This window comes from Hypanus sabinus, chromosome 6 (assembly GCF_030144855.1).
Source record: "Hypanus sabinus isolate sHypSab1 chromosome 6, sHypSab1.hap1, whole genome shotgun sequence".
Classification (NCBI taxonomy): domain Eukaryota; kingdom Metazoa; phylum Chordata; class Chondrichthyes; order Myliobatiformes; family Dasyatidae; genus Hypanus; species Hypanus sabinus.
In genome coordinates, this window is record NC_082711.1 from 173,824,121 (window position 1) to 173,849,418 (window position 25,298).

Here is a 25,298-nt window from a genome sequence, read left to right on the forward strand (position 1 = left end):
ATGGCCCGCGGGCCTTGAGTTTGACACCTATGCTCTATTACATCCTTCCCATAAAACAAATTGTCCCAATCCACTCCTAAATCCTTTCGCATCTCCTCAAAGTTAGCCTTTCTCCAATCAAAAATCTCAACCCTGTGTCCAGTCCTATCCTTCTCCATAATTATATTGAAACTAATGGCATTGTGATCACTGGACCCGAAGTGCTCCCCAACACATACCTTCGTCACCTGGCCTATCTCATTCCCTAACAGGAGATCCAACACTGCCCCTTCTCTAGTTGGTACCTCTAAGTTTTGCTGCAAAAAACTATCCTGTACACATTTTACAAACTCTAAACCATCCATCCCTTTTATAGTATGGGCTTCTCAGTCTATGTGTGGAAAATTAGAATCTTCCACAATCACAACCCTATGCTTACTACAAATATCTGCTATCTCCCTGCAAATTTGCTCCTCCAATTCTCGCTCCCCATTAGGTGGTGTATAATACACCCCTATATGTGTTACTAGACCTTTCACATTCCTCAATTCCACCCAAATAACCTCCCTAGACGAGCCCTCTAATCTATCCTGCTAGAGCATCGCTATAATATTTTGTCTGACAAGCAACGCAACACCTTCCCCCTTGTCCCTCCAATTCTATCACACCTGATGTAACGAAATCCAGGAATATTTAGTTGTCAATCACACCCCTCCTGCAACCATGTTTCACTAATAGCTACAACATCATATTTCCAGGTATCGATCCATGCTCTAAACTCATCCACCTTTCTTACAATGCTCCTAGCATTAAAATAAACGCATTTAAGAAATTCTCCACCTCTTTCTCTCTGTTTATCTCTAACAGTACAAACAACTCTACTGTCTTCTTTTTCTTCCGTCTCCCATACATCTGTTCCTACACCCTGGTTCCCCTCCCCCCCCCCCCCCCCCCCCCCGCCTAGTATCTAGTTTAAATCCACTGGAGCCTCTCTAGTAAACCTACCTGCAAGAATATTTGTCCCCCTCCAGTTCAGATGTAAACCGTCCCGCCGGAATAGGTCCCACCTTCCCTGGAAAACTGCCCAATTATCTATAAATCTGAAGCCCTCCCTCCTGCACCATGTCTTCAGCCACGTGTTGATCTGCACTATCTTACTATTTCTAAAACTACCTGCACGTGGCACTGGTAGCAGTCCTGAGATTGCTATCCTGGAGGTCCTGTCCTTTAACTTGGTGCCTAACTCCCTAAACTCACCTTTCAGGACCTCCTCACTCTTCCTACTCCCGTCATTGGTCCCTACATGGACCATGACATCCAGCTGGTCACCCTCCCTCTTGAGAATACTGAGAACTCGATCCGAGATATCGCGGACCCTGGCACCAGGGAGGCAACAGACCATCCGGGATTCTCAATCTCTTCCACAGAACCTCCTGTCTGTCCCCTAACTATCGAATCCCCTATCACTACTGCTCTCCTCTTTTCCCTCCTTCCCTTCTGAGCTGAGGGTCCGGTCTCGGTGCCAGAGACGCAACCACTGCAACTTGTCCCTGGTAGGTCGTCCCCACCAACAGTATCCAAAACAGTATACTTATTGTTGATGGGAACAGCCGCGGGGATGCTCTGCTCATTCCATCTATTCCCCTTCCCTCTCCTGACAGTCACCCAACTACCTGTCTCCTGACTCCTAGGGGTGACTATCTCCCTGAAACTCCTGTCTATTTCTGCCTCTGCCTCCCAAATGATCCGAAGTTCATCCAGCTCCAGCTCCAGTTCCCTAACACGGTTTGTCAGGAGCTGCTGCTGGATGCACCTTTTGCAGGTGTAGTCATCAGGGACAACTGTGCTCACCCTGACTTCCCACATATTGCAAACGGAGCACTCGACTGCCCTAACTGCTGCCTCCATTACCTACTCCTAATCTAATTAGAGTAATTAAAGGAGCTTACCCGGCCTTACCTCACCTGGAGTGAAGCTCGTCCTCAGCCTTTGCTCGCCTTTTAAAATCCCCCGCTGATCTCAGAGGCCGACTTTCACGCACCTGCATCTTCGCCGCGATCAGTTAAAAAAAAACAGCTTCTCTCCGAGCTTCTTTTACCTCTTCCCTCTCCGCCTCTTGCTGTGATTTAATGTTCATGTTGCTCCAATCCCTAGCATCTGTAGTCTCTTGTGCCTCCATTGGAGGTGCTCCTGGCTGGCTTCACCAGTCAACAGGGTGGAGGTGAGAAGTTGTCGGAGTGAGAAGGTTCCTTTCCACCCTCTCAAGACATCAACAGTTGGCCTTGCCAGTAGTGCCCACATCCTGAGAAATGAATCCACTAAATCTTGGCACACAAAGGCATTTTTAAAATCCGGGGATGTTCTATTGGGGCAAAGAGGCATAACCCTAAAAGAGGTAGAGATAGATTCAGGTTCAAATTCATTGATTTATCATGTGTACATTGAAACATACAGAGAAATGTGTCAATTGAGATAACAGCAATGTATGTATTGAGGGCAGGCCCAGAACATTCAACAGAACAACAGCAGCAAACTAAAGCCTCTTTTCTCCCTCCCATCCACCTGCCCACCCACGCACACCCATAGACAGTCCTCAAGTCCTAGGATAGGCCAACTCCAGGCCTCCATGAGATCTTGAGATCCTGCAAAAGAGAGAAAACAAATGGGTTCTCAGTTGCAGAGAACATGGATAGATGGGTAGAACAAAGGGAATATCGTTGATAGGGTGAGACCCAACAGGCTAATGAGGCAGCCGGAAGTAGATAATGCTTCCTTGTTTATGCGTTATGAATAACATGCCCAGTAGGCCAGGATGCACTGACTGAGTGAGAAACGCCAAGCCAAAACTCATAAATGGATGACTGGCAGAAATGGCAAGTTCTGATACAGCCAGAAACAAAATTTCTTATTTGATTCCAGAGATGAAGGTGTCAACTTATGAGGAGAGAATGAGTAAGCTGGGTCCATACTCACTGGAATTTAGAAGAATGAGAGGGGATTTTCTTGGAACATACTGTATATTAAATTATGAAAGGGATGGATAAGATAAGACTGCATGAGGGTAGAAACTTTAAAGATGGAGTGAAGTTTTTGTTTTAATAGCCCTATAGTGCTTTCCAGGGTGGCAGAGTGAAGACATGCCTCTACCAAAGCAGGTGTAAGGTGCTCCTTCCCTCCATTAGCCTGCAGGTCACCCTTGGGCAGGTGTAGCATCTGCTTACCACCCCCCCCACCCGATCAGGGTCACATGAAGCCATGAGAGCAGCCGGTACAGATCACAAGTCCTGGTTATGTGACCACTGACACCAGGCAGACAATCTCTGAAGAGTGTTGATAATGGCTGGGGCCACCCATCTTGTAAAGATACTGCCCAGAAGAAGGCAATCTACATCTGTAGATACATTTGCCAAGCGGCCATGATCACCTTCATCAAACTCAATTCATTATAGGAAGGATGTGGAAGCTATGGAGAGGGTGCAGAGGAGATTTACCAGGATGGTGCCTGGTTTGGAGAACGTCATATGAAGCAGGGTTAGCAGAGCTGGGACTTTTCTCTTTGGAGCGTAGAAGGATGAGAGGGGACTTGATAGAGGTCTACAAGATTATGAGAGGCATAGATAGGGTGGATAGTTAGTACCTGTTTCCCAGGGCACCAATAGCAAACACCAGAGGGCATATGTACAAAATTAAGGGAAGGAAGTTTAGGGGAGACATCAGGGGTAAGTTTTTTACACAGAGGGCTGTGAGTGCCTGGAATGATTTGCCAGGGATGGTGGTGGAGGCTAAAACATTAGGGGTATTTAAGAGCCTCTTGGACAGGCACATGGATGAAAGAAAAATGGAGGGTTATGGGGTAGTGTGGGTTTAGTACTTTTTTTTAAGGATTATATGGGTCGGCACAACATGGAGGGCTGAAGGGCCTGTCCTGTGCTGTAGTGTTCTATGGTTCTATGACACATAATGGTGATGATAAGGACTGTGCATTGGGGGGGGGGGGTAATAAATTGAGAGAGGTGGAGCTAACTAGAATCTTGATCAGATTGACTGCTTGGGGGAGAAACTTTAAAGATGGCATGAAGTTTTGTTTTAATAGTCCTGGACACATCAAGTCCTGCAGTGATGGTAGGCTGCAGCCAATGACCTTTTCAGTTTACTGTTGTCTTTGTACATTGTGAGCGATGCTGTACCAAACCAGACAGTTGCCTTAATCTAAGAGGACTGAGGCAAGCAAGGCTCCCCCCACCCCATCTTAACTGCATTTTACAAAAGCACCATTGAAAGTGTCTTGACAAATTGTATCTCCATCTGGTATGGAAGCAATTGGGTATTGGACATACAGAGGACTGTGAGAACAGCTGAGAGGATCATAGGGGGTCTCCCTACCATCCATTGGGAACATTTATCAGGAGCGTTGTGTACACAGGGTCCTTAGTACTATCAAGGATCCCACCCATCCATCCAGCCTCCTCTTTGACTTTCTACCATCAGGCAGGAGACTATGATGCATAAAAACAAAAACGGTCAGGATGAGAAATAATTTTTCCCCCCAGGCCATTCGGCTTCTGAACTCCTTGCTGCATTGTATTCAAAGGTTAATCTGTTCGGTACCTTACAATATTTAATATTAATGCACTTTAGTTTGTTATTTATGTGTGATTCATCTGTAGATGTTATCCTTGATAAGTTATTGTGTTTTATGCTTTACACCCTGGTTCGGACAAACATTGTCTCTTTCTATATATATATATAGTGTATATATACAGTGCAGGAGGTCACAGACAGATAGGAAATTAAAGTGTCAAGCAAGCAAAACTTTGTGTAACTACTGCAAAATGAACTCAGGTGCTCTACAAGGTTTCTTCAGTGCAGACAGAGCTTCTGGTTATTGTGGAAGTCTGCAACACCATTCTCAGCCAATTAGGTTGGGAAGCACTGGAGAAGCAGATGAATCTTGGGGTCTGCATCCGTAGATCCCTAAAAGTCCCCACATGGGTTGATAGGGTGGTTAAGAAGTTGATCTCCGTTAATCGGGGATTGAGTCAAAAGCTATGAGGTAATGTTGAGCTCCATGATATCCTGGACGACACTTGAAGTATTGTGTTCAGTCCTGATTGCCTCATTATATAAGGATATGGAAGCTGTAGAGGGTAGAGAGAAGATTGACCAGGATGATGCCTGGATTAGAAAGCATGTCTTATGAGGAAAGATTGAGTAAGGTAGGGCTTTTCTCTTTAGAGCAAAGGAGGATGAGAGGCGACTTGATAGAGGTGTACAAGATATAAGAGGTACTGGTCGTATGAACAGCCAGGGAATTTTTCCCAGTGTGGAAATGCCTAACACTGGGGGCGTAACTTTAAGGTGATTGGAGGAAAGTATAGGAGGGATGTCAGAAGTAGGTTTATTACAGAGTGGTGAGTTTGTGGGACGCACTGCAGATGCCTTAGAGACAGTTAAGCAACTCTTAGATAGGCACGTGGATGATAGAAATATTGAGTGCTATTTACAGTGGAAGGTTAGATTGATCTTTGACTAGGTTAAAAGGTTGGTACAACCTTGTGGGCCAAAGGGCTCTGTACTGTGCTATACTGTTCTGTGTTTTATGAAGATCACCATACATACAAATCCTTGGCTGTCAAAAAGGCAATCAAGGCAGACAGATGAGGTTCAGTGTCAGATTTTCCACCTTGGAACTGAATGGCAGACAGGACAATGAGCTGAAGAGGCTTCTCTTGTTCCTGTTATTCTTCACAAATGAACTGGGAAGGAACAGGAGTATAACTCATACAGAGATTCAGCACTGACAGAATGGGCTAAATGGACTGCTTCTGTGAAGTGAAACCCATCAATTCCCTCATCCATCAATCATTGATGGGTGAGGATGGCTGCATCGGCCTCTTAGGCTTTCATTATAAATTAACAGTGCTCCTAGACTGATTACTGTTCTGCCCTCGCCTGCTGCAATCCATCCTGTGAACCGGTGAAGATCCGAGCTCTGCCAGAGCTGCTGCTTCTCAAGAATCAAATTCCTTCGTCCATTTACATGCATTGGGAATTTGCTGTGGCATGCTACTGCAACATGCAGCAGAAAAAACAACATCCAACACTGCCAAATTTGGAATATTGTGTGCCGTTCTGGCCACAGGAAAGTTATCAATAAGATCAAAAGAGCAGAGAAAATTTACAAGGATTTTGCCAGGACTTGAGGACCTGAATTACAGGGAATGGTTGAACTGGTCAGAACTTCCAGTTAAGATGGCACTACCGAACACAAGCGACAGCTCACCGGTAGTTAAAAAGGCAAGGAATTCGACTAAAAACATCGCTAAAAACACCTTTGCTGCGGTAATTTGTGTTAAACTATTGCCGCAAACAGTGAGGGGGCAAGCAATGGCAAGTCAAGTTCAGGGGATGAGCCGAGATGGTGTGTTGCAGAATTATTGCAGATGGAGTGAGCCAGTCGGAGAGGAGGAGTCGGGGCAGTACAACTGCCCAGGTGCAAAGTTGGATCACTGTGGGTGCGAGCTGATTTAAAGAGCTTGAGAGCGGCTTTGGGGCTGAGCAGCGGAATCTGGTCCAGGAGCAAGATGCTGGGCAGTGTGGTCCAAGCCCAGAGCCCTTTGCAGATGCCAGGTCCTATTGCGAAGAACGATGCACTGTTCAGACAATTTAAGCACAGGCCCAGATCAGAGGCAAGAGCCAATTTTGCTTGCTCTCCGCAATGTTCATTCCCCTCTCCAGGGCGCCAGAGCCTTTTACTCAATTTGGTCAATTTCAACACCAACCCAGACAGACTGAGAAGACAGTGTGTCCGGTTCCAAGGCAAGAGCTGATTTTTCTCACTCTTTGCAATGGTCACTGCTTTCTCCACGACACTGAGGCTGCTGCGCTCTGTGCCTGCTACTATGATGAGCTGATAAGCGAGGCTTTGGGCCTGCTCCAGGCTGCTCTGGGGTTCACATCTGAGGACTCAATTTAGTTCAAAATGTTGGTGTTCCCTTCAACTGTTTGAATGTTTTATGTTTTTTTTTCCTTTCTCTTGCAGACTGGCTGTTGGTCTTTTATATATTTTTCTTTAATTGGGCTCTTTTGGGTTTCTTGCTTTGTGGTTATCAAATCTCAAGGTTTTATAATTTACACATTCTTGATTATAAATGTACTTTGAATCTTTGAACTTTATTCCTGGAGCAAGGGAGAATGAGGGAAAATTTGACAGAGGGATACAAACTTGTGGGTAGCTGAGTGAAGACAGGTCTCTACCAAAAGAGGTGTAAGGTGTACCTTCCCTCCGTCGGCCTGCAGGTCACCCTTGGGCAAGGTGTAGCACCTGTTTAACCCCCTGATCAGGGTCACGTGGAGCCATGGGAGCAGGTGGTGGATGGTCATATGAGCAGCCGGTGCAGATCACAAGTCCTGGTCATGCGACGAAACGTGCAGTGAAATGCGGGGTTTTGCATTAACAACTACCACAGTCCAAGGATGCGCTGGGGGCAGCCCGCAAATGTCACCATACTTCCAGTGCCAGCATGACATGCCCACAACTTGCTAACCTTAACCATACATCTTTGGAATGTACAGTGCCCAATCAGCCATCGCTTGCGCCAGAAAGCAGTTGTGCTGACCTCTATGCTACCTTGCCGCAGGAGAGAGAGACAGAGTCCAACCAATAACCACTTGTCAAAATGAGAACACAAGTATGTTTTAAAGCTGAGACGAAGGAGGACTGCAGACTACTGAGGCCTGTCTGCGACATGGTGGATGCCAAGAGAGTTCAGGAGAGGGAGGTGAACGCTTGTTGATTATTCATTAATTCATTCATTATGTGCCCTGTCATATGATGTGGGTGATCATTGTCTTGACCATGATTGTTCTTGGCAAATCTTTGTACAGGAGTGGTTTGCCATTGCCTTTATCTGGGCAGTGTCTTTTAAGACAGATGACCCCAGCCATTATCAATACTCTTCAGAGATTTTCTGCCTGGTGTCAGTGGTCACATGACCAGGACCAGCTGCTCATATGACCATCCACCACCTGCGCCCATGGCTTCACGTGACCCTGATCAGGCGGACTAGGCAGTGGCTACTCCTTGCCCAAGGGTGACCTTCTGGCTAGCAGACGAAAGGAGTGGCTCACACCTCCTGTGGTAGAGATGTATCTCTGAACCTCCACCTATGTAGATCACAGGGATGTAAACTGGAGGGAAGCAAATGAGGTCAGTCAAAAGAAAAATGTTGGCAACAGGGTAGGGTAGCAGTTAGTGCATCACTTTACAGCAATCACCAATTAGGGTTCAGTTCCCACCTCTCTGTAAAATGCTTATGGATTCTCCTCGTGACCTCGTGGGTTTCTCCCAGATCCTTTGGTTTCCTCCCACAGTCCAAAGATGTTTGGGTTAGGGCCAGTAAATAGCGGGCATGCTATTTTGGGACAGGAAACTTGGTGACACCTGTAGGCTGCTCCTCAACACATCCTCAGACTGTGTTGGTCATTGACACAAAACGGCGCATTTCACTGTATTTTCCTCGATATACAGCCTCGTAACAGGCCCTTCCGGCCCACCCAATTACACCCATGTGACCAACTACACTACTGACCCATGGAATGTGGGAGGAAAAGAGGGCACCTGTGTGGTCACAGGGAGAACGTACGTCTCCTTACAGACAGCGGCAGTAATTGAAGCTGGGTCACGGGGGCTGTAATAGCGGGCCGCTACCATGTATGTTTCAATGTTCAGATGTGCATGTGACAAGTAAAACTAATCTTAACCTTTTGAGAAGGGGAACGCTGTGTCGGAATGAGAGAGGAATATGCTAAAGAACCTCTTAACGAAGATTCAAGATTCAGGCAAAGATTGAAAATTGCTTAATATCATTTCTAGTACACAAGTGTAAAGGTGAACAAAATAATTCTCCAGATCTGATGCAGCACAAAAATACAATAATAATAAAGCACAATAAATATAAATATGTAAGATAGCTTATATACATTGTGTGTACATGTATACATACATACGGTGATGTATGTCCATAAAATGGCTCTGGGTACTGGAGTGTCTGTACATAAGGTGACTCTGACAGGAGATGGTAAAGGTGTGGGTGTGGGGGTGGGTTAGTGGGTGGGGGTGTTGATCTTGTGGAAGGGAACTGTTTTGAGTCTGGTGGTCCTGGTGTGGGTGCTACATAGCCTCCTCCCCGGTGGGAGTTGGACCAACTGGGGGAGAGTGATGATGCGGCAGAGGCTCAGTTCCAGAGCCACAAGCCTCAGCAGCTGAAGACACAGTTGCCAGGGGTGCAGCTGAGCAACGAAGAGATGCAGGAGAGAGCAGAATTGAACCAGTGGGGATATCTTAGAGACGTGAGCAGCTGGAGGAGGTTAAGATGTCGGGTTAACAAAATCATTGAATGCAGTGGTGAAGAAACGGAAGGCAGGTGTGCAGATATCTGAGGAACACACGAAATGCTGGAGGTATTCAGCGTGTTAGACAGCATCTTTGGAAATTAGATTTGCTTTATTTCTCACACGTACGTCGAAATATGCAATGAAATGCATCGTTTGCATCAAATTAAATCAGCGAGAGTTGTGCAAATGTCACCATGCTTTCGGTGCCACACAGCATGCCCACAACTCACCAACCCTAACCCATACGATTTTGGAATTGGGAGGAAACTGGACAGAACCCATGCAGTCTTGGGGGGAACATGCAGACTCCTTCCGGACAGCAGCAGGAATTGAACTCTGATCTGTGACAGTGTTACACTGTCGTGCCATACTAAACAGTTCATGTTCTGGGGCGAGTCCCTTCGTCAGGATTGGAATGGAAGGGGACAGAAGCCAGAATAAAAATGGTAGGGGAAGGAGAGGAGTATAAACTGGCAGGTGATAGGTGAGACTAGGAGAAAGGGGAAGGTGGGCGGGTGGGTGAGGGGGATGAAATAAGAAGCTAGGAAGTGATAGGTGGAAAAGGTAAGGGGCTGAAAAAGAAGGAATCTGATAGGAGAGGACAGTGGACCATGGAAGAAGGGTAAAGAGGAAGGGCACCAGAGGGAGGTGATGGGCAGGTGAGGAGGAGAGAGGGTAACCAGAATGGGGATTGGATAAAGTGAAAAGGATCAAGGGGGAGAATTTACCAGAAGTTAGAGAAATCAATGTTCATGTCATTTGGTTAGAGCAGGACTTCCCAGGTGGGTTTCACAGACCCCTTGCTTAATGGTACTGGTCCTTGGCATAAAAAAGGCTGGAGCTCCTGGCTTAGAAACTATTTAGATAAATTATGAGGTTTTGCTCCTCAAACTTGAATATTTGTAGCCACACCAGTCATTAGCATAAGAGTAGACTCGATTGAGACATAATGTGGAAGCAAGCAACAAGGCTGATGTGACTAACACTCAACAGGCTACACTTAAAATTACATGGATATTGCAACAACGAAGCAGGCCATTTGGTCCTTCAGGTCTCTGCTAGTATTGGATTAATTTCCTAATGATGTTCCCCACATTCCCTTTCCTTTATTTCTCTCCATCCACACAATCTTTTGTTTCTATCTTAATGTTTCTTTTTTCAGGGTTTATTAGAGTGACATTCAGAGATAATGGTGAGGACCAATGGCTTTTTAACTATCACCAAGAGTAAGCAGTGGTTCTATGGAGAATAGTGGAAGTAAAGACCATTACCTCCTTTATTGCACAGATCTGGACAACTGGCAAATTGCAGAGAACTGGCCCAGTGGGTCTAGTTTAGATTCGCTTCAGTAAAGACCTGTGATATTCGTTGGAGACCAAATGGCTCTCCTCCTGTGCCATTTGGCTTCCCTGTAAATGCGGACATGCTTTATTAGCAACAAATGTCAGTGTGATATTTTCTTGCAATTCTATCTGACATAAAAGTGATTTCACTCCACTCACTGGCTGCGGATGGCAAATACATCAAGGAACATCCGTTGACTAATTTCGATACATCTTCTCTTTCCCCAGTCAAAGCTCTGACAACTTATTAGATGTCAGCCTGCCCAGACCTTTAACTCATTGTGTACAAGTTTATACTAGACTAGAATATAAAAGCAAGGCTGCAATGTTGAGGCTTTATAAATTACTGGTGAGGCCTCACTGGGAATATTATGAGCAGTTTTAGGTCCCTTATCTAAGAAAGGATGTGCTGACATTGCAGAGGGTCCAGAGGAGTTTAATGAAAATGATTCAGGGATTAAAAGATTTTTCGTATGAGGAAGGTTTGATGGCTCTGGGTCTGTACTCAGTAAAATTCAGAAAAATGAAGGGGGGGAATCTCATTGAAACCTATCAAATGTTGAAAGGCCTCGATGGAGTGGATGTGGAGGGGATGTTTCCTTAAGTGGGGGAGTCTAAGACCAGAGGACTCAGCTTCAGAATAGAGAAATGTCCATTTAGAACGAAGATGAGGAGGAATTTCTTTAGCCAGAGAGTGGTGAATCTGTGGAATTCATTGCCACCCAGGGCTGTGGAGGCCAAGTCTTTTAGTATATTAAAGGCAGGAGTTGATAGATTTTTTGATTAGTCAGGACATCCTTCACAATCTCAAAGTCCCAATGTACTTTTCTTGCCAAAGCATTTATTTTGAAGTGTCAGTGTAATAATCGTTGAGGCCTGTTAAAGATTAGCTTTATTTGTCATATGTACATCAAAATATACAGTGAAATGCACCGTTTGCGGCACCAGCCACCACAGTTTGAGGATGTGCTGGTGGCAGGCCACAGTGTCTGCATACAATCTGGCCCCGCTCACACTTTGGAACGTGACAGGTATACCCAGAGGAGTCGCACAGTTATGGGATATCATACAAACCCTGTACAGCCCACAGCAAGAACTGAACCTCAGTTGCTGTCGCTGTAACCGCTACGTTACTGTGCCACATATGTTAAGCATACAAATGGTAATATGGTCATCTTCTTACTGACATTAGCCAATGAATAGCTGTTAGAATGCTGGAGGTACCTCACCTGCCACTCCGTGAAATGGTGTGAATTTTGATATGCTTACTCCAGGGAGTTTAGTGCTTCAGATGAATTCATTCATTTATTATGTGCCATGTCGTATGACGTGGGCGATCATGGTCTTGCCCATGATTGTTCTAGGCATTTTTTTTTCTGCAGAAGCATTTCCCTTTTCTGGACAGAGTCTTTACAAGACGGGTGACCCCAGTCATTACCAGTACTCTTTAGGGATTGTCTGTCTGGCGTCAGTGGTCACATAACCAGGACGTGATATGCACTGGCTGCTCATACAACCACCCACCACCGGCTCCACGTGACCCTGATCAGGGGGTCTAAGCAGGTGCTGCACTCTGCAGGCTAGTGGAGGGAAAGAGCAATTTACACCTCCTTTGGTAGAGACGTATTTCCACTCCACCACCCAATTAGTATCCCATCCAAATTGCTGCATCTCCAACAGGTGACATTGAGACTATTAGTCCACTTTATGCAATCAAGTCTTCCTGTACAACTTAAAAACCTCAACCTTTATCTCTGAGACTAGAGTACGATTGTGGCGCAGTAGCGTAGCGGTTAGCGTAATGCTTTACAGTGCCAGGAGTCAGACATCGGGTTTCCATTCCCACCACTGTCTGTACACTCTCCCCACGACCGCATGGGTTTCTTCCGGGGACTCTGCTGTCCTCCCACGTTTCAAAGACGTGGGTTAGGGTTAGTGAGTTCTGGGCATTCTGTGTTGGCAATGGAAGTGTACCGACATTGCCACTGGACTGTGTTGGTCGTTGATGCAACACAATGCTTTTTACTGTACATTTCAATGTACATGTGACAAATAAAGCTAATCTTTAAAAGTTTTCCAGTGGAACTCAAAATCACAAACTTTATCTCTGAAACCAGAGTACATTTTCATGGGATACTGAAGAATTATATCAATGTTTATCCGACAAGATTTATCATTGTAAGAAAGGCAGGTTAATTGGTCATGGGACAGTACACTACAGGCCCTTTGGCCCATAATGTTGTGCAGACCATTTGTAGTGGCCAAACAAGACCAAAACAATTGCCGCTGCTGGCAGCCCTACGGATTTATTATACTTGCATGCCGCACTGTCACTCCAATAACGAATGCTTCAAAAGGCTAGGATGTGTGCTTGATCCTTTATTAGCAATTAGTAAACATTCAATTTTGAAGTGATGAAACTTAAGTGTACCCAAGTGTAAGCTAGGTGTAATTGAGTGTTATTAAGTAGTCAGCAAAAAATATGATATCTGCTGGTTCTAAGCTGCTACAATCTGTCATGGTCAAAGCATGAATACGTAACTTATTCCCTTCCTTTTTACCACACCCCCACTCGTGACTAGTTACCGTAATAAACATAATAAATGCACAATACAGAATTCAATGCAGGTAGAGAACTGATGCACGGCTCCTGCACCATTATTTTATTTTTGTGGGCACTTGAAATACACAGGAGGAGTGCCGCATTATTTATCTTACAATAGCAATACCCTTGACTAGAGCTTCCATGGAGGCTGGTTGCATCGTCATCTAGTATGGAGGCTCCAGTGCCTGGGATTGGAAGAGGCTGCAGAGGGTTGTAGACTCAGCCAATTCCATCACGGGCACAGCCTCCCCACCGTTGAGGTCACCTTCATGAAGCAGTGCTTCAAGAAGGTGACATCAATCACTAAGGACCTTTGCTATCCAGGACAAGACCTCTTCTCCTTACTACATTTAGGAAGGAGGTACAGGAGCCTGTAGACTCACAAACTCTACCTTGATTCTTCCTTTTTGCCTTCACTATTCATTTGTTTTTGTAATTTATGGTAATTTCTTGTCCTGTTCAAATGGTTCAAACTTCGATCTCAAATCTCTCCTGGGTTCAGACTTCAAGTATCATCTCATGGGTTCAAACCTGGAGTAACAGCTGAAATCTCTATTGGGTTCAAACCTCAAATAACATCTCAAATCTGCAGTGGGTTCAAACGACAACTGATTGATTCAGGGTCAAAGATGGCACCAACCAGGCTGTCTAGGCAGTACAAGGTTCACGTGCAACTGGAATCCGGCTTCGATTACACTGGATAGTAGTTAATTCACACAAGAACAAGGCAAACATGATACTGTGTCATCACAGTGTGGCACTTGCAGGGTTTTATTTTGGTCAATTGTTTTGTGTTACCTGAAGAGAGAACTCATGTTTCCTGTTAATTAACAGCACAGTTCAATCAATATGCTGTCAGCCTATTCACTGAAGACAAGCAGCCCTCCCTCCGCCCGATAGTTCAGAGTGCTCTAACAGATCTATTTGCCACTGTCAGCTTGATTCACATTCTGGAGATGTCCAGAGGTAAAACGGACAGCAGTGCTGAGTTAGAAGAACGTTAACCAAATGTTTGTGATGCTTATTGATCTCTGTAAATCTCAGCAATTTAGTCTTGCCCTTTCTGTAATCTAGTGCAGCCCGGTTCTCTGGCACTCAGCCTTAGCCTGGGGTCCAGGCAGTGTGCCAAAGCAAGGCTTTCGGCCTGTTGTTACCTGTTGTAACCTGTTGATGCCAGGTCATCATCTGTGATCCAGTGCACAGTGTGGGCTGTCCCTAGTCACCCAGTACTGGCCGGTTGTCGTGATCCAGTGTTGGACATCTGTTGTGATCCAGTCTACAGTACCACTGTCTGTCCTGGCATCTGTTGTGAGCCAGTACTCGGTGCCGGCTGGCTGTCATGACCCTGTGTTCAGCATCTTTTGTAATCCAGTGCCCTGTGTGGGCTCTCCTAACACAGTGATGGGCATCTGTCTTGACATCGTGCTGGGTGGCTGTCTGTTGTGACCCAGTACCTGGTGTAGCTGCTTGCCCTGACCCAGTATAACTGTCTGCTGTGACCCAGTGCCCAATGCCTGTCTTAGTGCTGGATGTCTGCCATGACCCAGTACCTGTTTACCTGTGCCAGCCCAGTGCCCAATGTTGGACTATCTGCCCTGAACTAGTGCCCAATGCCAAGCTGTCTGTCACAATCCAGCAGTTAGGTTGCCCAATGTTTTCTGGTGTTTGAGGAAACTGATTTCACCAGGTACTTGCTGAGACTGTGAGTCTGTAGTAACCTGGATTGCAGACAGTCTGCCATTGTCTGATGTCTGCAAATTCTTAAAGTGAGTCACACTCTAGGCTTTGAATTAAGATCATTTGTGCTCAGTCATGTCCTCAGACATGGGACGCAGAGCAAATTGGTCTCCCAACATGTACCACCAGTTCACCCTGAGAGAGAACAGCAGAGACTCAAAATAGTGATCCACTGCTCCACCATCTAATTATCTCCCCACTCCACATCAACTCACATCTCCTCTGAAAAGTTGCAAAGCTTTGGCTAAATAATCTCTCACCCTCTCTCTCTCTCTCTCTCACTGTCCCCTCCCTCTCCTTCTCTCTCTCACTCTCTTTCTTCCTCCCTCCCTCCATCCCTCCCCAGCTGTCTACCCCACTTTCTTTCTGTTTCTCCACCCCCCTTTCTGCAGATGCCTCTCTCTCCCTCTATTTCTCTCCCTTCTCCTTCTCACTCTGTTATTCTCTCCCTCTTTTCCTCTCTCACTGTCTCTTCTCTGCCCTCTACCCCTCTCTCTTTCTGTCCCTTTACCTATCTATCAATCTCTCTCAAATGCAAATACCACAGCAACACTCTACACTCTCACACACTGGCCCAGTCTGCACAGTTTTAAAGAAGACGGCCGTCCCTCCCCCCCCCCCCCCCCGAATATATAATAGTTGTGGTTTTATTTGCAGAGTATGGACATGCAGAGAGTAGGGGCAGTTTGAAAAGAGGCTGAGTTCTCTGATTTCACTCAGACAGAGTGAGGAACATAGTGCATGTGCTGATTTCTCTCCTGTATCAATTCTGGCCTCAGAAGCTGCAACAGATCAGTTTCTGTGACATTGCATGGACAGTCTAATTGGCGACAAGGAATAAGGGCTGACCCAGTAATAAAAGGAACCGGGAAAAGTGCAAAAGGCAGGGCTGGCCTCATTGGACATGTTATTGAAGAGGAGGCAAGCAAATTCTTCACTGAGGAGAGGTCATTCTAATGAAACTGGCTGATTCTTTGTGGTTATACAGCACCTATAACAGGTCAAGGAGCTTCTTGGGAGGTCAAGCAGACAAAATTCAACACAGAGCCCATTGTCTGAACAAATTGATCTACCCAGGAACTTGAAGCTCCTTACCTTTTCCATGCTAACCACTCAATGAGGACTGGTATGTGTTCTTGCAACACCATTCAAACAGCCAATCTATCACACACCTGTACGCCGTCATGTCACCATCTGAGATTCTGCCCAGAACAGTGGTGTCGGTGGTGAGTTTGTAAATGGTGTTGGAGCTGAGCCTAGCCACACAGTCACATGTAGAGAGAGAACAGAACAGTGGACTAAGCATACATCCTTAGATGTACCTGTGTTTATTGTCAGTGAGGAGGAGATGTTATTACTGATGTTTGCTGACGGTGAACTCCCAGTAAAGAAATCAAGGATACAATTGCCAAAGGAGGTACAGGGGCTTGGTCAAAGATATGAGTCTTCTGGGGCATCGTAAAGGAGGAGAGAGAGCATGGAAGGAATTAGTGATTGCAAGTCCTAGATATGGTAGAACATTACAGCACAAGACAGGCCTTTTGGCTCACAATGTTGGGCTAACCTTTTAACTTCCAAGATCAGTCTTACTCTTCCCTCTCAAATAGCCCTCCATTTATCTTTCATCCATGTAGTTAGCTAAGAGCCTCAGAAATTTTCCTAACATGTCTGCCTCTACCCATGGTAGCACATGCCAATACACATACCAGTCTCCATATGCAATAAAAACCTATTTATGACTCCCCCCTAAATTATGCCGTTTCTACCCCCGAGAAAAAGGTCTCTGGCTCTCTGGATGCCCTCTTATAATCTCGTACACTTCTATCACATCAACTCTCATCCTCCTTTGCTCCAAAGGGAAAAGCCATAGCTCGCTGAGCCTGTCCTCATAAGACATGTTCTCCAGTCCAGGCAGCATCTTGGTAATCTCCTCTGCACCCTCTCTAAAGCTTCCTCAGCCTTCCAATAACAAGGCGACCAGCATTGAACACAATATAGCAAGTGTGGTTTAATCAGGGTTTTATAGAGCTGCAACATTACCTCGTGGTTGGTTGTTCTTTGTTCGCCCCTTTCCGTACAGTAGAGTAAGTGGGCTACCTTGGTCACGAATATCTAAAGAAAATCATCGCGTTTTATTTCTTATTCTTGACTTCCAAAGAACCTCTATATCACAATATCCCCAGACTCAACTGACCCCAGTGACAAAGTTCCCACAATAAGCCAGCCTGACCAGAGACACAGGTTTGATTCTGGGTCGGTGCTGAATGATCTCCTGTTGGTTGTTAAGATGGGAAGTGGTAGAGACCTTGAGAAGTCTCAGCAACCAGACCACCACCCTTCTTCTCCTGCCAAAGCATGTGTGGGAAAGCAGTGGAACAGCTGACTAGCACCCATTACCTGTGGTACAGCACCCCGCGATGTCAGCTGACCAGCACCCATTACCTGTGGTACAGCACCCGGTGATGTCAGCTGACTAGCACCCATTACCTGTGGTACAGCACCCGGTGATCTCAGCTGACCAGCACCCATTACCTGTGGTACAGCACCCGGTGATGTCAGCTGACCAGCACCCATTACCTGTGGTACAGCACCCGGTGATGTCAGCTGACCAGCGCCCATTACCTGTGGTACAGCACCCGGTGATGTCAGCTGACTAGCACCCATTACCTGTGGTACAGCACCCGGTGATCTCAGCTGACCAGCACCCATTACCTGTGGTACAGCACCTCGGTGATGTCAGCTGACCAGCGCCCATTACCTGTGGTACAGCACCCGGTGATGTCAGCTGACCAGCACCCATTACCTGTGGTACAGCACCTCGGTGATGTCAGCTGACCAGCACCCATTACCTGTGGTACAGCACCCAGTGATCTCAGCTGACTAGCACCCATTACCTGTGGTACAGCACCCGGTGATCTCAGCTGACTAGCACCCATTTCCTGTGGTACAGCACCCGGTGATCTCAGCTGACCAGCACCCATTACCTGTGGTACAGCACCCGGTGATCTCAGCTGACCAGCACCCATTACCTGTGGTACAGCACCCGGTGATGTCAGCTGACCAGCACCCATTACCTGTGGTACAGCACCCGGTGATCTCAGCTGACCAGCACCCATTACCTGTGGTACAGCACCCGGTGATGTCAGCTGACTAGCACCCATTACCTGTGGTACAGCACCCGGTGATGTCAGCTGACTAGCACCCATTACCTGTGGTACAGCACCCGGTGATGTCAGCTGACCAGCGCCCATTACCTGTGGTACAGCACCTCGGTGATGTCAGCTGACCAGCACCCATTACCTGTGGTACAGCACCTGGGTGATGTCAGCTGACTAGCACCCATTACCTGTGGTACAGCACCCGGTGATGTCAGCTGACCAGCGCCCATTACCTGTGGTACAGCACCCGGTGATCTCAGCTGACCAGCACCCATTACCTGTGGTACAGCACCCGGTGATGTCAGCTGACCAGCGCCCATTACCTGTGGTACAGCACCCGGTGATCTCAGCTGACTAGCACCCATTACCTGTGGTACAGCACCTCGGTGATGTCAGCTGACCAGCACCCATTACCTGTGGTACAGCACCCGGTGATGTCAGCTGACCAGCACCCATTACCTGTGGTACAGCACCCGGTGATGTCAGCTGACCAGCACCCATTACCTGTGGTACAGCACCCGGTGATGTCAGCTGACTAGCACCCATTACCTGTGGTACAGCACCCGGTGATCTCAGCTGACCAGCACCCATTACCTGTGGTACAGCACCCGGTGATGTCAGCTGACTAGCACCCATTACCTGTGGTACAGCACCTGGGTGATGTCAGCTGACTAGCACCCATTACCTGTGGTACAGCACCCGGTGATCTCAGCTGACTAGCACCCATTACCTGTGGTACAGCACCCGGTGATCTCAGCTGACCAGCACCCATTACCTGTGGTACAGCACCCGGTGATGTCAGCTGACCAGCACCCATTACCTGTGGTACAGCACCCGGTGATGTCAGCTGACCAGCGCCCATTACCTGTGGTACAGCACCTGGGTGATGTCAGCTGATCAGCACCCATTACCTGTGGTACAGCACCCGGTGATGTCAGCTGACCAGCGCCCATTACCTGTGGTACAGCACCTGGGTGATGTCAGCTGACTAGCACCCATTACCTGTGGTACAGCACCTGGGTGATGTCAGCTGACTAGCACCCATTACCTGTGGTACAGCACCTGGGTGATGTCAGCTGACTAGCACCCATTACCTGTGGTACAGCACCTGGGTGACATCAGGCACGCTAAATGCCAACTATCAGGGTTCAATTCTGCTGCTGTCTGTAAGGACTTTGTACGTTCTACCCATGACTGTGGTTTCCTCCAGGTGTTCCAGTTTCCTCCCACGGTCTCAAGACAAATGGGTTAGGGTTAGGAAGTTGTGGGCATGCTATGTTGGTGCTGGCAGCACGGTGACACTTGCAGGCTGCCCCCAGCACATCCTCAGACTGTGTTGATGGTTGACACAAAATGACGCATTTCAGTCTGTGTTTCGATGTACACATGACAAATAAAATTAATCTTTCTTTCTATCCCTTGACTTGATATAACAGATGAAGGAGCTTCTCAGGAGCTCAAGCAGACAAAACTTAACACAGAGCCTGTTGTCTGAACAAATTGTTCAAGGCTTAGATCAAAATCAAGAAGGGGAGGGGATTTTTTTTGGCAAAATTAAGAGAGCTGTAATAACCTGGTGCCAAAAGTACCCATAAATATTATCAACACCTCTACAGCCCAGACACACACACACACACACACACACACACACACACACACACACACACACACACACACACACACACACACACACACACACACACACACACACACTGTACTGGACAAGAACAGGTAGCACAAGCTCCCAACCCTGGGGTAAATACTCAGGAGATTGTATGCTTCCCCATTGTCCAGTACCTTAGCAGCTAGTGAGTATAAAATATTCAGGAGCTGCCTTCTCGCAAGGTTATAGTGCTAAAAATGATTTACTGCCTGATTATAGTTGGCACCATTAAATTAGCCTCTGAAATACTTTGAGTGCGCAGGGAGCTGGCTGATTCGTGACCATTTCCACAGTAGTTCAGGACGGGGGGGCAATACAGTGTTTACTGCAATGTTGCACGTATGGGTACAAGATTCTGGGTGAGGGTGCAGTAAGTATCAGGTCACATCTTTCAGCATGTGACACTCTCTGTTCCTAATGACAGCCCCTTCCAGTTCCACAAGCCCCCCAAGACCCCTGCACCTTCTCTAGCTTCACTTGACTCTCCAGTGTAATTTACTCCACAGCTGTGCCTTCTGCTGTAAAGAACCCAAGCTCTGGAATTCTCTGCTAAACTTATCTCCAAGATTCAAGATTCATTTTTATTTATCACTTGTATATTGAAACATTCAATGAAATGTGTTATTTGCATGAACAACCAGCACAACTTAAGTATGTGCTGGGGCTAGACTGTAAGTGTCGCACATTTGGGCACCAACATAGTATGCCTACAACGCTCAGCAGAACAACTCAGAACACGGCAAAATAGAACTCAGCAGCGTCTATAAAGAGAGCAAATCTTCCCCAAAAGCTGCTGGTAAACTTTCATTGACGTATAATTGAGAGCTTGACAGTACGTTCCACTAACTGCAACAAGATTGACCAAAAAGCACTTCAGCAAGTGATCAGGACTGCACAGAACATCATTGGGACTCAGCTAACAGATATGAAAACCACCTACAACCCACCATGTCTATGATGGGCTTGTGAAACCACGATGGACTCATCCCATCCCAGTAATCACCTATTCAATCTCCTGCCAGCCAGCAGGAGGTACAGAAACATCTCTTCATGGACGTCCAGACCGAAAGTCAGCTTTCTCCCCAGAACTATGGTGTTACTGAACAATGCTGCCCCTCTCCTACCCACTCGTAGTCCATAGGCACTATGGACAATCTCTAAATTCAATACCTGGGCATAATTCTTGATGCCATTTTATATTTAATATTGTATTTTATAACATATCATGTGCAATATTTGAATGGGGCAGCCACTGTTTCTTTTAATTTTAGAGTTGTTTGTTTTTAATTCAGTTGTAACTTTGATGTAATTCTAAATAAGTCAGACATTATTTTAAATTTAGTCACTGTGTTTCCAATATGCTGGTTTGCAGTGAGTGCATTCTCACTGTCCTCAGCAATGACAATAAAGCTCTAACTAGCACGTGACAAAGCAACAATGGTGAAACAAGCCCCCGTTCCCCTACCCCACCCATCCCTCACACACAGTCGTCCAACTCAGAATAGGCCACCTTTGACTTCCAGCCTCCAGCAGACACAGACTGATTTTGGGCTTTGATTTCCCCAGGGGACTTGTGGACTTGGGGCTCTGGTCACCAGGCCTCAACTTCCTGACTTACGATCAACCTTTTGGGCTTCAGTATTCAGCAGCGACAGCAGGACCCACCAAACCCTCGAACTCCAGACTTGCTGATGACAGGACCCTAAACACTGGCCTCGCTGATCCACTTACCTAAGGGATCAGCTGCCCGCACAGCACTCTGATTCCAAACCCACTGACAACTGGCTGACCTGGGAGGGTGGGGGGTCCACTAGCCCTCATCCACACTAGTCTGTCATCCAGGGATCCAACCATGGATGTCCCACGTCTGCATCTCTGGCCTCCAAACACAGAGCAGGGGCATAGACTCCAACCCGACCTCAAATTACCCCACATTCCTGTCCCTGAACCCTCACCAGTCTCCTAACTCCCCTCTCTACCCCCTGAACAATTCCTATGGCAGAATAGCACAGTGGTTAGCACAACACCGTACAGTACAGGTGACCCGGGTTCAATTCCACCGCTGCCTGTAAGGAATTTCTGCGTTCTCCCTGTGACTATATGGGTTTCCTCCAGGTGCTCTGGTTTCCTCCCACCGTCCAAAGATGTACCAGTTGGTAGGTTAATTGATCATTGTAAATTGTCCCATGATTAAATTGGAGGATCGCTGGGCCGCGTGGCTCGAAGGGTGGGAGGGCCTATTCCAAGCTGTTTCTCAATAAGTAAATAAATAAATAAAATTCTTTTTGGAAAAACAACGAAGTCCAATGCTTGTTCGCGTGTTGGGCATTTGATATTTTCTTTGAATAGGTACATGGTGTTTCTTTGTTTGACGGCACCTGCAGGAAGACGAATCTCAGGGTTGTATACTGCATACATACTCTGATAATAAATATTCTTTGAATCTGAGATGGAGACCGCAGCTCACGGCTATCTCGATCCATTCACTTATCTGCTCCTGTGACCCCTGACTCCTTTGGACGTCAATCCTAAAGCCTGCTCAGTAGATTAGAATTCAAGCATCATGAGACCTTTCATAACATTGAATCTCCCACATAAACGCAGATCGTTATTGGAGTTGCGACTTGCTTTATGGCAATAAAAGGCTTCCACATTCATAACTTATTGATCGGGTACCAGATCTGCTATCTGTTATAAGAGGTCAGGTGCTGCAAGGAGAGTTTATACAAATTAGGGTCGTTTTCGCAGGAGTGGCAGGGACTGAAGAGCGACCTGATAGAAGTTTATAAAATTACGAGAGACAGAGATAGAATGGACAGCCGGTATCTTTTCGTCAGGTTTGAAATGACTAATACTAGAGAACGTGTGTCTTAGGGGAGAAGAGGAAAGTTTAAAGGCAAGTTTTGTCCACAGAGAGTGGACAGCCAGGGTGATGCTGGAGGCAGATACAACGGAAATGTTTATCAGGCTCTTAGATTGGCACTTGAGTATGCAGAGATTATACAGTTTAAAGATTAGCTACATATACAGTGAATTTTTTTTTTTTTTGCATCAGCACCCAACATGTGCAAGGGAGTAGCATGTGTGTGTCCCCTTGCTTCCAGCACCAACATAGCATGCCCACACAACTCGGGCATCTTTAGAAAGTGGGAGGGATCCGGAACACCCACACATCACAATGTACAAATGTACGGACAGTGGCAGGAATTGAACCCCAATCTTATAGCTGGCATTAGGATGGAGTGCCACTGATAAATGTAGGGGATATATCCAGGCAGAGGGATTGGTTTTATTAAGCACAGCATCATGGGCTGAAGGACCTGTTTTGCGCTGTACTGATGTAGATCATGTTGGAATGTTTTACTGTGTCACAGGCACCAGATGAATCTAGGTTATTATATGTCTCAGCCCTGCTGATGGGGCCTGATTCAATGCGGGTTTTTGTTCTTCTTCAGGTGGGTCCAGGTTGCCTGTCCGAGACTCTCCATCGATTGGGGAAAGGCTTTTTCCAAACCCCTGCTCACACCATACGAGGTAAGTACCCAGCTGCCTGGAGTGCTGGTAGAAAGGGAGACAGTCAGGGTTTTCAGCGGGGAGGGGATAGACTTTTGTGATAAGTTACTGGGAAAGAGCAGGGCAATAAATGGAGCTGACAAAATTGCTCTCCAAAGGGCCAGCACCAATATGATGGTTGAATATTCCAAGTAAGCATTCAAGATGGCTGTAGTCCAAAGCACAGGTGTAAGTCAGGTACTAGGAGATCTTGGCGTTGACTATGGCCAAAGTAGTGGGACCTTAGCCAAATCAGTAATCTAAGGCATCTTGTGAGAATGAAGATAACAATAGAAACTTATAGCAGGGACTCACTGTCTACAGTAACACACACAAACTGCTGGAGGAACTCACCAGGTCAGGCAGTATCTATGGAGAAGAATAAATAGTCAATGTTTCAGGCCAAGATGCGTTGTCAGGACTGGAAGGGAGGAGATCAGGGGGAGGGGAAGGTGACAGATGATTCTTCTGGCAAGATAGTGGCGCGACTGGCCACAGTGTCTTCTACGGGGTCAGCAGAAGGTGCTACCGTTCAACTTAAACATACTTCTAATGATCACAAGATCCTGCCATACGTTAAGAACTCAAAGGACTGCAGGCCTACACTGTCAGCAAGTTGCTCACTGACAGAGATAATGAAGGAGCTGTGCAACGTGCTGCTGCCTGAATCGATGGAGGTTTACAGTCAAATAGCAAGTGGCCATCGTGGTCGCCTTTCCTATGATCGCAGGACCACTTTCGACATTGCTAATCTGCTACATCACAAGTTTGACTCACTGATTTATTGGATGAGGGCAGCTACAGATGGAGAGGGCCTGGTCCCCAGCCGTTGCAAGGACTAGGCCTGAAGGCTTGGTGCTGACTGTTTACAGCCGCCCAGAGAGAGGGGATGAAGCCTTTGCACCACACCGGGAGCGGTGTGGCACGGTGTCCTGAATGGATTCGGAGCTGCATTCCCAGGGTTTCGCTCGGCAGAAGACAAAACCTGTTGTGGCCGACTGCGTCCAAGCCAGTGCACTCTACCTGGGGCAGCGTAGCACAATTGTGCTGACTGAAGATTTCAAATGGACTGAGGGGTCTGGACTGTATACATACATAGTTGTGTGGCTGTGTTTTTATATGTGCTTCAACACGTGAGAACTGTGCCTCAAAGCCGTGGATTCACCTAGCGGGAGTAGGGACTCCGCGAGGACTGTGCCTCAAAGTCGTGGATTCACCTAGCAAGAGTAGGGACTCCGCGAGGACTGTATCTCAAAGCCGTGGATTCACCTAGCGGGAGTAGGGACTCCGCGAGGACTGTGCCTCAAAGTCGTGGATTCACCTAGCAAGAGTAGGGACTCCGCGAGGACTGTATCTCATAGCCGTGGATTCACCTAGTGGGAGTAGGGACTCCGCGAGGACTGTATCTCAAAGCCGTGGAATCACCTAGCGGGAGTAGGGACTCCGCGAGGACTGTGCCTCAAAGTCGTGGATTCACCTAGCAAGAGTAGGGACTCCGCGAGGACTGTATCTCATAGCCGTGGATTCACCTAGTGGGAGTAGGGACTCCGCGAGGACTGTATCTCAAAGCCGTGGATTCACCTAGCGGGAGTAGGGACTCCGCGAGGACTGTGCCTCAAAGTCGTGGATTCACCTAGCAAGAGTAGGGACTCTGCGAGGACTGTATCTCATAGCCATGGATTCACCTAGCGGGAACAGGGACTCAGGGCGAGGACTGTGCCTCAAAGCCGTGGATTCACCTAGCGGGAGTAGGGACTCCGCGAGGACTGTATCTCATAGCCGTGGATTCACCTAGCGGGAGTAGGGACTCCGCGAGGACTGTGCCTCAAAGCCGTGGATTCACCTAGCGGGAGTAGGGACTCCGC

The 25,298-nt window shown here is 47.0% G+C and overlaps 1 protein-coding gene across 2 annotated transcripts in view; it reads left to right on the top strand.

Moving 5' to 3' along the window:
• The window catches only part of dph1 (diphthamide biosynthesis 1), an 808,652-nt gene that overhangs the window by 746,630 nt on the left and 36,724 nt on the right, over nt 1-25,298 (top strand). For both annotated transcript variants that reach the window (XM_059973587.1, XM_059973586.1), the window contains one exon: nt 23,337-23,415. In XM_059973587.1, coding sequence (XP_059829570.1) covers nt 23,337-23,415 — 79 coding nt within the window. The remainder of the gene's footprint in view (nt 1-23,336; nt 23,416-25,298) is intronic.